The sequence below is a fragment of the Colletes gigas genome, unplaced genomic scaffold (assembly GCF_013123115.1).
Source record: "Colletes gigas isolate AHSC1104 unplaced genomic scaffold, ASM1312311v1 Colletes_gigas_Sc00077, whole genome shotgun sequence".
NCBI classification, from domain to species: domain Eukaryota; kingdom Metazoa; phylum Arthropoda; class Insecta; order Hymenoptera; family Colletidae; genus Colletes; species Colletes gigas.
The window spans coordinates 239995-258496 of record NW_025106706.1 but is presented as its reverse complement, the minus strand read 5'-3'; the positions used below and the strand labels follow the sequence as shown (position 1 = coordinate 258496).

The window sequence follows — 18502 nt, the reverse complement described above, 5'->3', positions numbered from 1 at the left end:
GTCCACTTATGGGAATGCGAACACCTTACGTTGAATAAGATTCAACCTGTCTTATGAAAATCCAGAAGGGCATATCAAAACTCGTCCCGACGAGATTTTCACAGAGAAAGGGTGAATGTCAGTTCCAATACACAATGTTGTGAACAAAAATCACCCACATGCGATTATACACGCCCCACGATTGTCCACAGTGTCCACAAGTATCCACAAATAATCCTTTCAGGCACTAACCACTATGCAATTAAATAAACACGTACCGCGATTATGTTATTCGTGAATGTCTACGTGTACGTGTATCACGATTCTTCCGAGTTACTTACGAATAAAACTGTTATTAATTTTTCAAATACACTTCAATTTAAAAATGTAAAAAGGAATCGCAGGATAAATGAAATTTTCGCATCGATTTACGTTCACGGCGAAGAATGTAACAATACTAGCAGCTGACTGTGCCATCGATCGACGAGGTTCAGAGAAACATATGCCGAACAGGCCCCGATTCTACGTCACTCGCCTCGCTTATCTCTCTCACACACAGCGGAGACAAAGGGCAGCATCGGCACGTGTTCGGCCAGCTAGTCAGTCGTAAAACAGTATCAGTCAAGCTAGTTCACGCGACACATTTCAGTTATGTATTAAGTAGCATGTAAGAAATACAGTGATATAAACAATCAGCGAATACTTATTAAATTCCTGTTTACATTTTTAAATTGAAGTGTATTTGAAAAATTAATAACAGTTTTATTCGTAAGTAACTCGGAAGAATCGTGATACACGTACACGTAGACATTCACGAATAACATAATCGCGGTACGTGTTTATTTAATTGCATAGTGGTTAGTGCCTGAAAGGATTATTTGTGGATACTTGTGGACACTGTGGACAATCGTGGGGCGTGTATAATCGCATGTGGGTAATTTTTGTTCACAACATTGTGTATTGGAACTGGCATTCACCCTTTCTCTGTGAAAATCTCGTCGGACGAGTTTTGATATGCCCTTCTGGATTTTCATAAGACAGATTGAATCTTATTCAACGTAAGGTGTTCGCATTCCCATAAGTGGACAAAAATCTAAGGCTGTCGATAATGTCGGTAAGCAGAATTTTTCATGCTGCGTGAGAACCACTAGCACTCGCCTGCCGCAACCGTCCGCGCGAACCAGCTGTTTAGCGGATTGTCATTCTACAGGCGGAACTTTAAATGTTAATAACTTTGCAACGAAGCCTCCATCAACAAATTAGTATTCCTGATTTTCGTCTTATTTTGGCCTCTACTATCGCTCATTAAAATTTTTGCTAGAGGTGGCCGAACACCCTGTATGTATAGGAAATTCTAAACGAAATTTTAAAAACGGTCATTTGACCGGTCGTGGTAGGAATAGTGTTAAAAGACAGGCGAGAAATGAAATAAAATTTGCATATTCACTCTTTCCACGTCTCCTTTTTCCCCGTTGTTTGGGCACCATTGAATTCGATTCAAGATTAAGTATAAGATTGAAACTTTAAAGTATTTCGGCTCGATGCAGATTTCGAGCGGATTGAATATTCGAGTATTTCGACAGCCTTAATTATTATACAATTAAATGAAATATTGCTTTACCATATTTCCTTGATAACATAATAGAAAACACTTTGATAAATTCCTAGATATTGACTTTAACAAAAATTAATTCGGTTGAGTAGCCCCATTGGAGTTCTTGAACTAGTTCAGACGGAACGATGTAATGCATAATTTTAATTTTTTTTATTATTTGCAATTTTAAAAATTCAACCACTTAGCGTATTAAAATTTAACTGTAACTTTTCATAGCTCTTTCCATTAATGTTAAATTGTTGAGTTGTATTATTTAATCAATTAATTAATACTAATATTACATTACCTCAATTGTTGAGAAAACACTGTAAAATTCTTCTGCTCTGCATTGAAATTTCTGCTGTTGTTTAATTGTTGTTGTCGAAATCTTACAGCCTACTTCTATTTTATTATTCGATGACACTGCACTAGAATTCATTTGCATCTGTAAAAATTAATATAAAATTTAAAAAAAACAAATAATTTGTAAATAATTTATAAAAAAAATAAAATAATACATCAGTTTAAAAATATGCATTTTTAATTATTTTTCCCTGTACTCACTTTTGCGTTGAATCCAGAAGTGATATTTGAAATATTTTCCTTTATACTATCTTTTTTGGGTAGAATCATTCCAACTGTAAATTCTAATAACAAAATGTAAAATTAATTAACGTACAAAACTATTTTCAAAATCAGCACAGAGAAAATTACAAGAGGACTGGTGAGAAGAGGATCAGCGGGAAGCAATAAAGAAGAAGAGTAGTAGAAGCAGGGTTAGAGGTCAAGGGGCGAGTAAATAGGAGAAAAGTGCAGAGAAAAGGAGAGCAGAGGGGACGGATGAAAGAGCTGAAGATTGGGGTATGGAATGCAAGGAGTGTGGCGAACAAGGGGGATGAAATAAAGAAGATCATTGATGAATATGATTTGCTCTTAGTTTCGGAAACGTGGGTAAAAAGGTATGAATTTTTGAGAATTTGGGGGTATTTAAAAATTGACAACGCAGAGACAATGATTAATTGAAATAAAAGAGAAAGTTCGGTTCCGGGTTCGAGACTCTTGTGCATATATGTATAAGGAGAACCTGAGGGTGGAAAAGATAGCGGAAAGTGCTGTGGAGGGAAAGTATGAATTATTGGTGGTAAGAATAAAGGGGGAGAGGGAAGTGGAGGGGATAAATGTTTTTTTGACGTACAGGAGACCGTCGGCAAGTTTTGCAGAGAAGGAATTGGCAGGAGATAGTTGACAGGGTAGGGTTCGGAGGGAGGACGGTATGGGTGAGGGATATGAATGCGCATAATAGAGCGTGGAATTGCAAGGGGAATACGAAAGCGGGGATAAGCTTAGAAAAGGTGTTGGAGCGGAATGAGCTGGTGGTTGTGAATGATAATATAAGGTCGGGGAGTCGAACTTGGATTTGGTAATAGTGAAAGTAGATGAGAGAGAGAAAGTGGAGGTGGGGGAGTCGTGGATGGACTTGGGGTCGGATCATTAGATAATTAATGGTTATAGGTTAAAGGGATGGGGGGAGAGGAGGGCTTTCGTGACGGAGGGGGAAAGGAAAAAGGGAAACAGAATATATAATGAAAGTAAAATTGAATGGAAGGTGTTTGGGAAGGAGTTAAGAGAAAGGGAGGGGTTGATAGCGGGGGATTTTAGGAGTAGGGAGGGGGGTGGAGGGAAAGTACGAGGTGTGGAAAAGGGCGGTGTTGGGAGCGGTGAGGGTGGCAATGGAGGAAGGAATGAGGGGAGGAAAGCAGGGGGAGAAGAAGAAGAGGAGTGAGGGGGTTAGGGGAAAAGATGGAAATAGTGGGGAAGGAGGGAGAGGGGGGAATCGGGAATAGGAATATATGGTGGGACAAGGAATGTGAGGAGAAATGGGAAGGGTGGAAGAAGAGTATGAGGGAGTGGAGGGAGCGGGGAACGGTGGAAAGTTTTCATGTGATGGAGAACAGTAGGAAAAGGTGGAGATTGTTGAAAAAAGACAAGAAGGCGAAGGTGTGGGAGAGGTTGGTAGAGGAAGTAAGCAGCGAGAAGAATGTAGGGAAAATATGGAAGAGGGTAAAAGCGATTAAGGAGGGGTTTTTGAAGGAGTCTAAGGTTATGAATAATTTTACGAGGAACGCGTTAGAAGAGAAGAAGATAGAGAAATTGCAGGGAGGGAGTGTTGAGGAAGAGTGGGAGTGGGAGATAGATAATGGGGAGTTGGAGGATATAGAGTTTCCGTTGGCGAGAAGGTGGAATAGGGACATTAGTAGATGGGAGGTTAAGTGGGCGATTGGGAGCAGCAAGGGGAAGAGGTCGGCCCCGGGGAAAGATGGAATTGATTATGTGATACTAGGAAAATCAACGGAGAGGATGGTGGAAATGTTGTGGGAAGTGATGAGGTTGAGTTGGGAAAGAGGGGAAGTGTCGAAAGATTCTCCTCGCGCGGTCGCACGCGACGATGTATCGTCACCGCGTCGACCGTCGCGCGGGGGTGGGGGCGGTCCCGGGTGTGCAGGAACCTGCTTGGGGCGAGTTGAAGCGCCAGGCCCGGCAGTTCGTGGTGCACGCGTGGCAAGAGCGGTTGGCTCTGCCTACCGCGGGGCACCGGACAGTCGGGGCTGTTCGGCCATTCCTATGTGAGTGGCTGGACAGAGGCCATGGAAGCCTCACTTACAGGATGGCACAGGTGTTCTCGGGGCATGGCAGCTTCGGGAGATACCTGTGCCGGATAGGGAAGGAGCCGACGGCGCGTTGCTGCCATTGTGACGCTGAGCAGGACACGGCGGAACATACCCTCGAGGTATGCGCTGCATGGGAGGGTGAACGCCGTGTCCTGATCGGCGTCATCGGGCGGGATGTCTCGCTGCCGGGCATGGTGCGCGCCATGCTCGGCAGCGAGGAGAAGTGGAGGGCCGTGGCCTCCTTCTGCGAAATCGTAATGTTGCAGAAGGAGACCGCGGGAAGGGAGCGCGAGCGTCAGCGGCGTGCTGAGGCTCGCGCTCGTTTGGTGGCGAGAGAGCGTCGCCTGGGCGTCAGGCGACGCGGGCGGCCCCCTCGGCGTGGCGCATGACCCAGGCTGGGAGGGGGGTCCTGATACCAGTCCCCTCCCGCCAGGCGGCGTAGGGTCGGACCGGATGGGGTGGCAGTGCCTCCTGTCCGCACACCCCTCCCGCCTCTCCCCAAAGAGGTGGGGGGGGAGAGAGTCTTTCGAAGATTTTCCCCACGACAAAAGAAAAAAGTGTCGAAAGATTGGAAGGAGGGAGTGGTGTGTCTAATGGATAAGCCAGGGAAGGAGGCTCTGAGACCGATAACGCTTACATCCTGCGTAGGAAAGATCATGGAAAAAGTCATTGGAGGCTACAGTTGTGGGCGGAGAGTACGGGGATAATGGAGAAATGTCAGACGGGGTTCAGGAAGGGAAAATCGACGGCGGAAAATTTGAATGTGCTAGCGGCGGTGGTGAGGGAGAATTTTAGATGGAAAAAGCCAACAGTGGGGGTGTTTTTGGATATGAAAGGAGCGTATGATAACGTAAGGTTCAATAGGTTAGGGCAGATATTGGAGAAAAAGGGGTGTCCAGTGAGGATAAGGAACTGGTTAAGGGGATGGTTGGTTAATGGGGAGGAGGGTGGAGGTGATTAGGTGTTTTAACAAAAATCAGGTAGTAAGCTGGAAGAAAGGGGTATATATATGTTATATATGTTACAGGGGTGGGGGAGAAGATGGAGGAGAAGGTACGGTGATGTTGCAGTATGCGGACGACATCGCAATAATAGTAAAAGGGGGAAAGCGGGAGGAGATAAAGGAAACGGTGAAGAAGGAAATAGAGAGAGTGGGGAGGTTTTTGGGGGAGAGGGGGTTAAGTCTGGCGCCGGAAAAGTCGTGCATAGTGTTCTTCAATTATCCGACTATTAGAATGCCAGAAGGGTTGAGCGTTAACTTGGAGGGGAAGGAGGTAAAGGTAGAAGTAAGGACGGAGGCAAAGTTTTTGGGGATTTGGTTTGACAGCGTGTTTAACTTAGGGAAACATGTAGAAGGGTTGGAAGGGAGGGCAAAAAAGAGGGTGAATATTCTGAAATATATATGTAGAGGGAAAAGGGGGGTGGGTCAGAGAATGGTGCTGAGGCTGTATAAAGCCTTGGTGCAATCGGTGATGGAATATGGGGCGCCGGTGTTTTTGCCAGGGATGTTCCAGGAAGGGAATGGGAATTGGGAGATGCTGAGGAGAGTGGAGTCGGCGGGGCTGAGAGTGGCTATGGGATATAGGATCTCGACGCCCATGAATGTAATGAATGCTGAAACAGGGGTAATAGGGCTGAAGAACAGGGTGGAAAATCTGGCGGAGAGATATTGGATAAGGCAAATGGAGAGGTTGAAGGGGATAGGGGAAGCCGTGAGGGTGATGAGGGGGAATAAGGAAGTTAGGGAGAACAAGGGAAATGCGGAAGAGTGGGGTAGAAGGCACAAGGCAGTAAGCGTGACGGAAAAAATGTTCGATAGGGCTCAAATGTACGAGAAGGAGATTTATAGAAGAGATAGGCAAAAGAAGGAAGAGTTGCTGTGGTTAAGGGTTCGGGCGCGGGAGGATGATAGGTTGGAGGAAAGGTGGGAGATAGATGTGGAATTGGGAACGCAGGTTCAGATGGGAGTAGTGCCAAAGAGGAGTGTGGAAAGGGTGGTGTTAGAAAAGAAAAGGTTTAGGAGGGAGAGTACGGTAGTTTACTATACGGATGGATCGAAGATAGGGGGAATGGGGACGAACGGGGCAGGAGTAGTAAGGTATATGGATTGGAGAGAGAAAGATATCGGTGGATGGAAAAATGTCGATTTTTACGACGGAGGCGATTGCCATAGTGAGGGCGTTAGAGAATTTTGGCGGAGTGGAGGGCAAGGAAAGTGGAGTGGTGTTCTCGAACTCGTTGTCGGTGTTGATGATACTGAGAACAATCAAAAAGGGGGGCTACGGAAAAAAGGAGGTAAACCCGTGGGTGATGAAAATAGTGGATGTAGTATGGGGGTTAACAAGGAAAAAGAGGGTGGTGTTGGTGTGGATACCTAGTCATGTAGGGATCGAGGGGAATGAGATGGCGGGGATAGGGTGGCGAAGAGGTATGCACAGGGGCCTCCGGACACGGAAATGAAGGTGCCCACGGAGGAGGTGTTGGAACAAAGGAAAAAGGATGGGTGGGAGACGTTCAAGGAGGAGATGGAAAGGAAGGGGAGGAAAAAAGGCAGGGAGTATTTTAGGACGTTTTGGATCAGTAGTAAGAGGAAAGGTTTAAGCCGTGGTTTGAAAAGTTAAGAGGGGTGAATAGGGGAGTGATTAGGTTGGTATCCAGGCTAAGGGCAAATCATTATAATTTAGGAGGGTCATTAGCAAGGAAAAGGATAATTAGAGACGGAATATGTGTGTGTGGGCAGGGGGAGGAGAATGTGGAACATGTAATGTTTCAGTGTGGATTGTATAACCTGGAAAGAGTGGAGATGCGAGGGAGGTTGAGGGAGGAAATAGCGAAGGTAGGGAAAGACGTGATAGGATTATTGGCGATGAATAGGACCAGGGTATATAGGGTAATGAAGAGTTTTTTTGATAAGATAGGGAAGGATTTGTGAAAAAAGAGAAGAAGATGGATGGAGGAGACGGGTCGCGATAGGCGGTGAAAGTTAGAAGGAAGAGGAGGGAGAGGAGTATGTTCCTAATGGAGTAGTGATATTTAGTAATTAAGTAGTGTTATTTTAGTTTTATTGTCTTTTGTAATAGGTTAAGGTTAACTTTAAGTTTAGTTGTAAGCGTCGGCTGAAGGAGCGGTTAGGGTTGCGGGAGGGTTAAGAAGGGGAAAAGGAGATGATGAGGGGGAGGAAAAGAAGTTAAAAGAGTAGAAAGGAGGGGAATAACTGAAGTAAGGAACAGAAAACAGGTAGAAGACGAGTAGAAGAAGAAATAGAGAATTTAAAAATTAAAAATAGAAGATAAATGGTGTTACTACGAAGCCGATAGTGCCAGTATCGCACCGAAAAAAAAGTAGAAGAAGAAGAAGAAATTTGTATACCTACAAAGTGATTATTGGTGTTAATTTACCTTCTTTTAAAGATGAGACATATTTTTCCAATTTTTTTCTGATAGCTTCTTTTCCCTTTGTATGTAAAAAATGTTTTACCAATTCACCCTCATCTGTGCTATCATTCAAAGTAATTTCAATCTACAAATGAAGATACATTTATTTATTACTTTGTAAGTGAATCTTACGAAACCTCAAACTTATATGTATAAGATTTTTATTTAGAATGTGTTTTAATGCATTTTAATAATATATTATGGAACCTTATTCAAAATAGACAGAATTTTTCCTTCCCTTTATGAATTTGTTTCAAATGTTGTATATTTGTAAATATATGTCGTTGTTATCGATTCCTGCTACCAATCGTTCCTTAAGTCTATATACAGGGTGTTCGGTCATCTCTGGGAAAACTTTGAATGGGATATTCTAGAGGCCAAAATAAGACGAAAATCAAGAATACTAATTTGTTGATTGAGGCTTCGTTAAGAAGTTATTAACGTTTAAAGTTCCGCCTGTAGAACGACAATCTGCGAACAACTAACTGTTGTGTGAGAACAACAGTTAGTAGTTCTCACACAGCATGAAAAATTCTACTTACCCATGTTATCGACAGCTTTAGATTGTTGTCCACCTTACATTGAATGAGATTCAACCTGTCTTATAAAAATCCAGAAGGACATATTAAAACTCACCCGACGAGATTTTCACAGAGAGAGGGTGAATGCCACTTCCAATACACAATGTTGTGCACAAAAATCACGCACATGCGATCATACACGCCCCACGATTTTCCATAGTGTCCGCAAGTGTCCAGAAATAATCCTTCTAACTACCCACTATGCAATTAAATAAACATGCACCGCGATTATGTTACACGCAAGTGTCACTGCATACGTGTATCACGATTCTTACAAGTTACTTACGAATAGAACTGTAATTCATGTTGTGTGTGTGTTTGGCATTTGTTTCTCTGAACTACGTCAATCGATGGCACAGTCAGCTGCTAGTATGTATTGTTACATTGTTCGACGTGAACGCAAATCGATGCGAAAATTTCGTTTATCCTCAGATTCCTTTTTACATTTTTAAATTTTAGTATATTTGAAAAATTAATAACAATTATATTCGTAAATTAATCGAACAATCGTGGTACACGTACACAGAGGCACTTACGAATAACATTGTAGCGTCACAAACGCTCGACCGACCCCTCGATTGCTATACACTCCTCGACCGACTTCCCAATATCCCAGTCGTCTAAGGCAGGACCTGCTAGAAAGCCTTATTGATGAGTCCACTAGCAGGCTCGGACGAAACGCGCCCCCTCCTTTCCTTTTCTGCCCTCCTACGAAATTCTCCCGAGATTCTACCCTCAGCAAAGCAGCGCCACAACATAATCGCGGTGCGTGTTTATTTAATTGCATGGAGGTTAATGCCTGAAAGAATTATTTCTGGACACTTGCGGACACTGTGGACAATCGTGGGGAGTGTATGATCGCGTGTGGATGATTTTTGTGCACAACATTGCGAGTTTTGACTGAATCTCATTCAGTGTAAGGTGTTCGTTCGCGTTCCAATGAGTGGGCATAAAAATTTAAGGCTGTCGATAACGTCGGAAAGTAGAATTTTTAATGCTGCGTGAGAACCACAAGTACTGGCCTGCCTAAATCTTCCGCGCCCACACAGCTGTTCGTAGATTGCCGTTTTACAGGCGGAACTTTAAACGTTAATAACTTTTTAACGAAGCCTCAATCACAAATTGGTATTCTTGATTTTCGACTTATTTTGGCCTCTAGAATCTCCCATTAAAATTTTTCTTATGGGTGGCCAACACCCTGTATACATAATGCATACTTCCAACGTTTCCGTAGTGATAATGACAGTCACTTGTGAACTCCTACGTGGCGGGTTCCCACTTGGTGGATAGCGGCAGCCGTTGGGATGGGATTCGGAGATGGTCATCAACTTGAGAGGACTGGTGGCCGCATCCTCACATGACATCCCGGAGGTCAGAGCGAAAGTTCCCGCGTCCAAATACCGGTACGAATGTGTTGCGTGTGTAAGTGGGCTGAGGCATGGGATATTTGCCGTGGGTTTTACCTAAGGCTGCAGGTTGGCCAATTGACCGCGGGTGAGTCTTGCGGCCAACATGGCTCTACGGCCGGTGGCTTAGTCCCATGTCACGGGGCGGCGGGCGCTGGTGACCAGGCGACTGCGATTGAGTGGGAATGCGGTAGGAGAAGTATGTACCTCCTACCGAGAGGAGTCTGAATAGACGCGGCGGGAGACTCTGTGATGGCTCACTAGAGTTCCCGGTCCCTCACCAGGCGCCCGAGGATGGTCACCGTGTGGTTTTAGCCGGTAAGAGTCCGGCATTACCCGCCGGCTCTTTCTTCGGACGGGCACGCGGGTGTCCATGAGGATTTCCCCACGTACAAAAAAAGAATCATGAAATGGCAGTTATGCTCTTAAAACAATTGAATGTCTCAAATATTATGTTAAAATACTTCAGGAACATAACTTAATTAGAATGATAAAGAACTTCGAAATTATGAAAAGAAATGTTGTTTGTTTGTACAGTGAAAACTCGATAAATGTCTTCAAGAGTTGTTCCGTAAATGATACATTTTTATCCCCACCACTAAGGGGATCCCCCTTGAATCAGTGAGGCGAAGTGTAACCGAAAACGTAGCGGCTTTCTTTAAAAATCTTTATTGCCTTCGTCACCTTTGTTTAAATACCCTTGTCATTGTGACTACACTACTGTGCAGAAGAAAATTTTTTATTTTTTACTTTTTGTTAATAAAAAATTATCTATCATGTGGGGAGATTTTTCAAAACATACGTCGCATATTGTCAAAATGTGGCGATTATAACTGCCTGAAAGTTATCAACACACCTCCCCAATGACCTGACCTAAACGTAATTGAGAATATTTCGCATGAATTAGAAGTAAGGATTAGAAAACATACGATTTCTAACCAAAATGATTTAAAAAAGGTATTGCAAGAAGAATGGAGAAAAATTGAACCCGATTTTACACAAAACCTAGTCAAATTAATGCTGAAAAAGTTACATGCCGTAGAATGCAGCCGAGGATACCCTACGAAATACTAATTTTTAATTTAATTTAAGTATAAAACAATATTCTTAATGTGTACGATTTTAACTGTGAGATGTTTTCTGCACCGTATTATAGTAACTTTATCTTTTTTATGTTAAGCAATATTCATTTCTTTTGTCATTACTGCACAATAAATACAGATATATTTACAATAATATGTCTGCCTTATTTTTTTTCCAAATCATTCCTAAACTTCTTTTTTTCGAATAAAACATATTTTCGTATGTGGTGTACACGTACTTCAGTACTTTTATACTCAGAGTATGCCATTCTGTCGAAATTGAGCATACGAAATTGGACATTTTATTTTAAAGGTCTTATACCTCTATAATATCCCCTAAGCTTCTACATGCATGAATGCCATTTATACCATATTATGAACTTTCTTAAACCCTACAATTTCTGTAAGTAACATTTTCTCACATTAGAAATAATCAAGATATTTAAGTGGACAGAATTCGTGAGACACATTGTATAAATGTATGGCAACTCGTAAGTACTACATCATTCGAAAACAATAACTTTCTGCTGTTTTTGCTGTAAGTTTCATTAAAATATTTTTAATCGTTCAAAAGTTATTAATTTATTTTTATTTTTCCTGGGCGACACTTCTACTCCACTTTTTCCCATTTCCTATAAACGTAAAGAAAAATTGACTGGGGAATCGATAACAACCACATAGATGTACGAATATATAAAATTTGAAGTAAATCAGTAGAAAGAGAGAGGAGAGGAAAAATTTCGTCAATTTTGGTTAAATTCCTTTCAATAACACAAGGTAATAATAACTAGAGTTCCCAAAATATGAAACTGACTTTATAATGGTGTATTGCACGGCGATAAGACTTGAGATACTAAAATTAATAGCATGATTTTGAAAACAAATGTAATAGTTTACGAGATAATCAATGTTGTAGTTTTAACGACCTACAGTTCTAGAGGTACGATTTTTTCTAATTGACCGCATAGAACGTAGTAGAGGAAAAGGTAGGACTATAAGACAGAGTAGAAATATGAGACATTAAGGTTTTGAACCATATGCAGTACTGATATACAGGGTGCCCACGCAACTGGAATAGACTATACCTCTTTAACGGTTGGGAATAGAAAAATATGTTATAAGTCACAATTAAATGGTATCAGACGATGCGTAATATGCAAATAATTTTATGCACTTATTTGCATTGGTGCATCAGAAAAATACATCTGCACTTTTCTTTAAACTGGAAACCTACATTTTTGACTGCACCAGTCGATGTAATTTCTTATGCTCTACATAAAAGTACTAACATAATTATGCCCTAAACTTATTCGTTAGGGAGTTATCGAAGATAAAAGTTCTCTGAATCCATTACAATGTTTGTGCTGCCTTACAATGTTTCGCGGCGGCTAATATACTGGTCACTGTAAGATTAAGATTTCCATCAGTAACTATTTACTACTCGTGTGCGATCGTTTGCTGTCCCAGTGTTTCAAAATTATGCCATTTACGAATAGTGAAGCAGTTGATACAGTTCATTTTGTTTAGCAAATGCAATCAAAATGGTACCGAGGCCGCAAGGCAGTATCGAGAAACGTATCTCAATCGGTAACAGCACTCGTGTTCGTATTTTTACAAACTGGAGTCCAATTTACGCCAATACGCTAATCTTTCCACAAACCAAAACGCGACGTGCCCAAACCAGTTGTTAAAGATGACGGTAGTGTGACAGTAGTGCTGGCGAACGGCGAATTAAATCCCTATGCATTTGTGGAAGATCTGGCTAGAGAATGTGGAAATTCAAAATCCTCGGTTCAACGTATTCTAAGAACACAGAACTTTTATCCCTATCGGTTTTTCGTTGGACAAACATTGCAACCTGAAGACAAAATCCGAAAAATGAACTGTTGTCGATATTTCTTACGGCGTATTCAGGAAAATGAAAATTCTGTATTTCAAATTCTGTGGACAGACGAGGCGACATTTACAAACAATGGGATGTTCAATCAACATAATTGTTGAAGCAAAAAACTCCCCATCAATAAAGCGATCGAAAAAAACCCCCGAGTCTTCAAAATCGCGGCGTCTGGGTTTGTCGCAGGTCAAGCGTACCTGAAGAAGGTTGATCGTTCCTTTTGTACTTGCTTGAAGGCTGAAGGCGGACAGGACACGTAAAGTCTTGGGATATTTTCTTGTACATGTAAATATATATAATCCAAAATTGTGTCTTTTTATGAAATGAAGAATCTGCTTCCATCAAATTATCGGTCCACATTTCTTTAACGGAACATTGACTGGTCAGAGGTACCTAAACTTTCTGGAATCCAACCTACCAGTTCTCTTCCACGATACAGAGATTCCTCTAAGTGTACGGCAAAACATGAGGCGCTTTCAACAAGAAATATCCAAAGTTACGGAAAGAGACATCAGGAACGCATTGTGCAACGTTAAGAAACGGATGGAAAGATGCTTGGACTGCAGTGGAGGACCGTTCGAACACTTGTAACGTAAGTACTCCGGAACGCTTGCTGAGAGACCGAAATAATTCAGAGAACTTTTATCTTCGATACCTTCCTAACGAATAAGTTTAGGGCATAAGTATGTTAGTACTTTTATGTAGAGCATAAGAAACTACATCGACTGGTACAGTCAAAAATGTAGGTTTCTATTTTTAAAAAAAGTGCGATGTATCAATGCACAAAAGTACATAAAATTAGTTGCGTATTACGCATCGTCTGATACCATTTAACTTTGACTTATAACATATTTTTCTATTCTTAATGCGAGATTCTAGAGGTCAAAATAAGACGAAAATCAAGAATACCAATTTGTTGATTGAGGCTTCGTTAAAAAGTTGTTAAAGTTTAAAGTTCCGCCTGTAGAACGGCAATTTGCGAACAGCTGCGCGTGCACGATATGTCAATCCTAGTGGTTCTCACTCACAAAACTTTAAGATTGTTGATACGTCAGTAGGTAAAGTTTCTCATGCTGAGTGAGAATCATTAGGATTGACCTGTCGCGACCGACAGATTGTCGTTCTACAGGCGGAACTTTAAACGTTAATAACTTTTTAACGAAGCCTTAATGAACAAATCGGTATTCTTGATTTTCGTCTTATTTTGGCCTTTAGATTCTCCCATTAAATTTCTTCCGAGAGGAAGCCGAACACCCTGTATATCAATGAATGAAAACGAAGTATTAAGGTCATAGTAACATCATATAGAAGTATTAAGGTCATAGTAACATCATATAGCAGTAGCCGTCGTTATGTACCACTATTCCATTGTTTAATAGACGCTTATTGTTTTTGATGCAACAAAAAGTTTTTACACGTAGGTGTTCAAGTGCAAATTTCTGTTATTTATTTTGTGATTCTAAAGAAAAGCAGGAAGGTAAGTTACTCTATAATAATCATAGTTTCATAGTACCAAGGGGGTTTTAAAGGTATTGTGCGTTTAATTATAATATAATGAGAAAAAAGTAAAATTGGGAGATGATAACAATATAAAACATTTGATGTTAGTGAACCTGAACTGTTTCAACTAGGATCAAATGATGCAGTCGGCATATTTTGCAAACTTAGGCATATTTTTTTTTCAACCTTTCCTATCCTGTTATTGTATCGAGGAAGCACTTGTACGATTTTCACTGTGAGTGACTCTGTGTGTTCGTAGAATACTGCCACTACTGCCTGCTATTTCAAATACATTATCGCGACGGCCGGCATATTTTATGTTTGTATAACGAGTGAATATTTTAAGGGCTGAACTTAATGATTAAGTTTGATTTTCTTTTTATGCATTATCTAAGCTGGCGTAGTGACGAAAGAAGAACTAGCCCAACCCTAAATTATTTCATAAAAACTATAATACTAATACATTTTATAATACTAATTACAGGGATAACTCGGAATCATAGCCACCTCACCGATTTGGATGATATTAAAATATGTGTAGATGTCAATATTTTGAGCAACTTTCCTCTATACATGTAACTGTCGCACGGCTTTAATGTTTGAGATATTTACAAAAAGTTATTGCTATTACATAAAATTAAATTTGAATACTACCAACAATAATTTGAGTGGGAAAGGGGATTTGCGGATAGGAACTTGTGTAAAGGCCATAATTAGATTTGCAGTCTTAATAGCGAAAGTTTAACTTATACAGGGTGTCCCGTAAATAGTGTAAGAACCGGAAATGGGGGGTAGGTGAGACGATTCTAAGCAACAATTTCCTTTGCAAAAATGTCGGATGGGGCTTCGGTTTTGAATTATTAACGAAAAACACTGACCAATCACGGCGCTCGCCTTCCGCGCGCTCAGGGCCGTCCGACCTCGGAGAGCCACCGCGCCGGGTAGGTAGCAAGATGCGCGTTGAAGATACATCGAGGAACGAATACAAATAATTAAAAATACTACCACTGCAACTGTTACCTAATTCGTTAATTACTACGTAATTAGTACGTAAATTACTAAATGGAATTTATTAATTATTTGTATTTGCTGTTTCCGAGAAAGAAGGAATAAAATCTCGGAATTTTTAGGAAATTAACCCTTCGCAACCGAGTGACGCTTCTCGCCAGAGTGTTTTAAAATAAAATAAAAATCATTATCAGAAAATTAAAATAAATACGGTAAGAACCATTTGTAACCGTTTGTTATTAAAAACTGTACTGAAAAAGCAGACTGCATTTCTGCGTACCGAAACATTCCTCGAATGCAAAGGGTTAATAGAGAAATAATTGAAATTCGACTTACCCATTTATCTGCAAGTTGACCTACTGCGCTGACAATAGGGCTCGGCCAATGCACCGCTGTCGATCATGGCAAGGTCGAAGACCCCAACGAAAATCAGCTGATGGGCCAGCCCGGTCACTGTACCTGCTTCTCACCCCGAAAACACTTCACAACACGGTCACTAACACTTTTCACTTTCACATACCGATGCGTTCCGTTGCACCCTTCTTCGATTGTTGCTCCTTCCTGGGTTGATAACGGTGCCTGGATGTTGCTCCCTCCTGAATTGTTACTCCTTCCTGAATGGTTGTTGCTCCTTCCTGGATTGTTGCTTCTTCGAACCTTGCTCCCTTCAGGATTGTTGTTCCTTTTTGTTGGGATAATGGGCGCGATACGTGCGGGCGGCTTTCTTCGCGTTCCCCTTGGAGTCCGCGAAAACGAAGAACGAACGATAATACTCTGCGTTTACGCGTTCCATCGCGTGCGTCCGCTTCTGTTCAGAAATGCGTAGGTTCTGTGAAAAATTTTGACTGACAAATTGCATTTCCCTCCCCGAAAAAGTTCCAGGTAGGGCAACCTATTGTCGCGCGATTCGGAGTTACCTGCGATCGGCGAACGTGTAGACCATGTGTGCCGCAAATGTTTGCTGCTAAACCGTACGGTCGACTCTTCTAATAGAATTTTTAAGAATCACCGTGAATATTTTTCCATGGAAAATTTGTTATAAAAAAGAAAGAAGAATATACCATGAAAAATTAAATAAAATAAAAAGGTTTTGTTTATAAAAAATAATCCACGAAGAAGGAGTCAATTACATAATAGATAATATGCGATAATAAATAATATTGGAGCAACAAAAAACAAAAATATTTAAAAAGATTATTAAATAATATTTTTTTTAGTTCTTATTTCTCAAATGAAAATTCCAAGAAAATATATTTTTTAATATTTGTGTTAAATATTTTTGTTGTACAATTCAATATGTTATCCATGAAGAAATATTCACAGTGAATCTTACAAATTCTATTAGAAGAGTCGACCGTACGGTTTAGCAGCAAACATTTGCGGCAAACATGGTCTGCACGTTCGTCGATCGCAGGTAACTCGCAATCGCGCGACAATGGGTTGCCTTACCTAGAACTTTTTCGGGGAGGGAAATGCAATTTGTCAGTCAAAATTTTTCACAGAACTTACGCGTTTCTGAACAGAAGCGGACGCACGCGATGGAACGCGTAAACGCAGATTATTATCGTTCGTTATTCGTTTTCGCGGACTCCAAGGGGAACGCGAAGAAAGCCGCCCGCACGTATCGCGCCCATTATCCCAACAAAAAGGAACAACAATCCTGAAGGGAGCAAGGTTCGAAGAAGCAACAATCCAGGAAGGAGCAACAACCATTCAGGAAGGAGTAACAATTCAGGAGGGAGCAACATCCAGGCACCGTTATCAACCCAGGAAGGAGCAACAATCGAAGAAGGGTGCAACGGAACGCATCGGTATGTGAAAGTGAAAAGTGTTAGTGACCGTGTTGTGAAGTGTTTTCGGGGTGAGAAGCAGGTACAGTGACCGGGCTGGCCCATCAGCTGATTTTCGTTGGGGTCTTCGACCTTGCCATGATCGACAGCGGTGCATTGGCCGAGCCCTATTGTCAGCGCAGTAGGTCAACTTGCAGATAAATGGGTAAGTCGAATTTCAATTATTTCTCTATTAACCCTTTGCATTCGAGGAATGTTTCGGTACGCAGAAATGCAGTCTGCTTTTTCAGTAAAGTTTTTAATAACAAACGGTTACAAATGGTTCTTACCGTATTTATTTTAATTTTCTGATAATGATTTTTATTTTTATTTTAAAACACTCTGGCGAGAAGCGTCACTCGGTTGCGAAGGGTTAATTTCCTAAAAATTCCGAGATTTTATTCCTTCTTTCTCGGAAACAGCAAATACAAATAATTAATAAATTCCATTTAGTAATTTACGTACTAATTACGTAGTAATTAACGAATTAGGTAACAGTTGCAGTGGTAGTATTTTTAATTATTTGTATTCGTTCCTCGATGTATCTTCAACGCGCATCTTGCTACCTACCCGGCGTGGTGGCTCTCCGAGGTCGGACGGCCCTGAGCGCGCGGAAGGCGAGCGCCGTGATTGGTCAGTGTTTTTCGTTAATAATTCAAAACCGAAGCCCCATCCGACATTTTTGCAAAGGAAATTGTTGCTTAGAATCGTCTCACCTACCCCCCATTTCCGGTTCTTACACTATTTACGGGACACCCTGTATACATATATATACTTCTCTCTACGACAATGACAATCATGTATAATTAAAGTTTTCTCGCATATAGTCAATTATCACATGTAGTCAAAAATTCGTATAGTTTCGTTGTAACTAAATTTAGTATTACTCTAGCATCTCGTACATTTTAAACATACGACAGATTACTTGCATCTTATCTGTCTCTTAGTCACATGTATACTAACAATCAGAATCAAGAAATAGTGTTTCTTACACACAACCCAAAGTGGATACAGAAATTGGGTGTACCCTGTATAACTAAAAAATCCTAGAATACATTTTGAAAAGCCGATACTTCTCGATAAAACGAAAAGTGAGGAACTCGATACGATTGATGGATTTGAAGATAAAAGTACATTTATGCAGATTGTTTTTGTGTATATACAGACTGTTCGGCCAACCCAGGGAAAAATTGTAATGGGAATTTGAATTTTTTTCTAGAAAGTGAGTAGGATTTCAGAGGTATGTGTAATGACCAAAAATGATTGTAATCGATCTCTGCAACTGAAAATAATTTGTTTAGAACGATTAGAAAAATTTTTTTTTCGCCGAAAAATTTCAGCACCTACCCAAATTTTTTTCTCGAAAGAGGGTAGGATTTCGGAGGTATGTGTATTCACCAAAAATGATTGTAATTGACCCCTGCAACCAAAAATAATTTTTTAATAACTTTTTAACGAAGCCTCAGTCAAGAAATTGATATTCTTGATTTTTGTCTTACTTTGGCCTCTAGAATCTCCCATTAAAA

At 40.9% G+C, this 18502-nt stretch overlaps 1 protein-coding gene across 2 annotated transcripts in view; it reads right to left on the bottom strand.

The window, feature by feature from the left end:
* LOC122403830 (activator of 90 kDa heat shock protein ATPase homolog 1) overlaps positions 1–18502 on the bottom strand; it is a 43283-nt gene that overhangs the window by 13246 nt on the left and 11535 nt on the right. For both annotated transcript variants that reach the window (XM_043407584.1, XM_043407583.1), the window contains 3 exons: positions 7641–7761; positions 2138–2220; positions 1881–2018 (listed from right to left, as the gene is read on the bottom strand). In XM_043407584.1, the coding sequence (XP_043263519.1) occupies positions 1881–2018; positions 2138–2220; positions 7641–7761 (342 nt within the window). The remainder of the gene's footprint in view (positions 1–1880; positions 2019–2137; positions 2221–7640; positions 7762–18502) is intronic.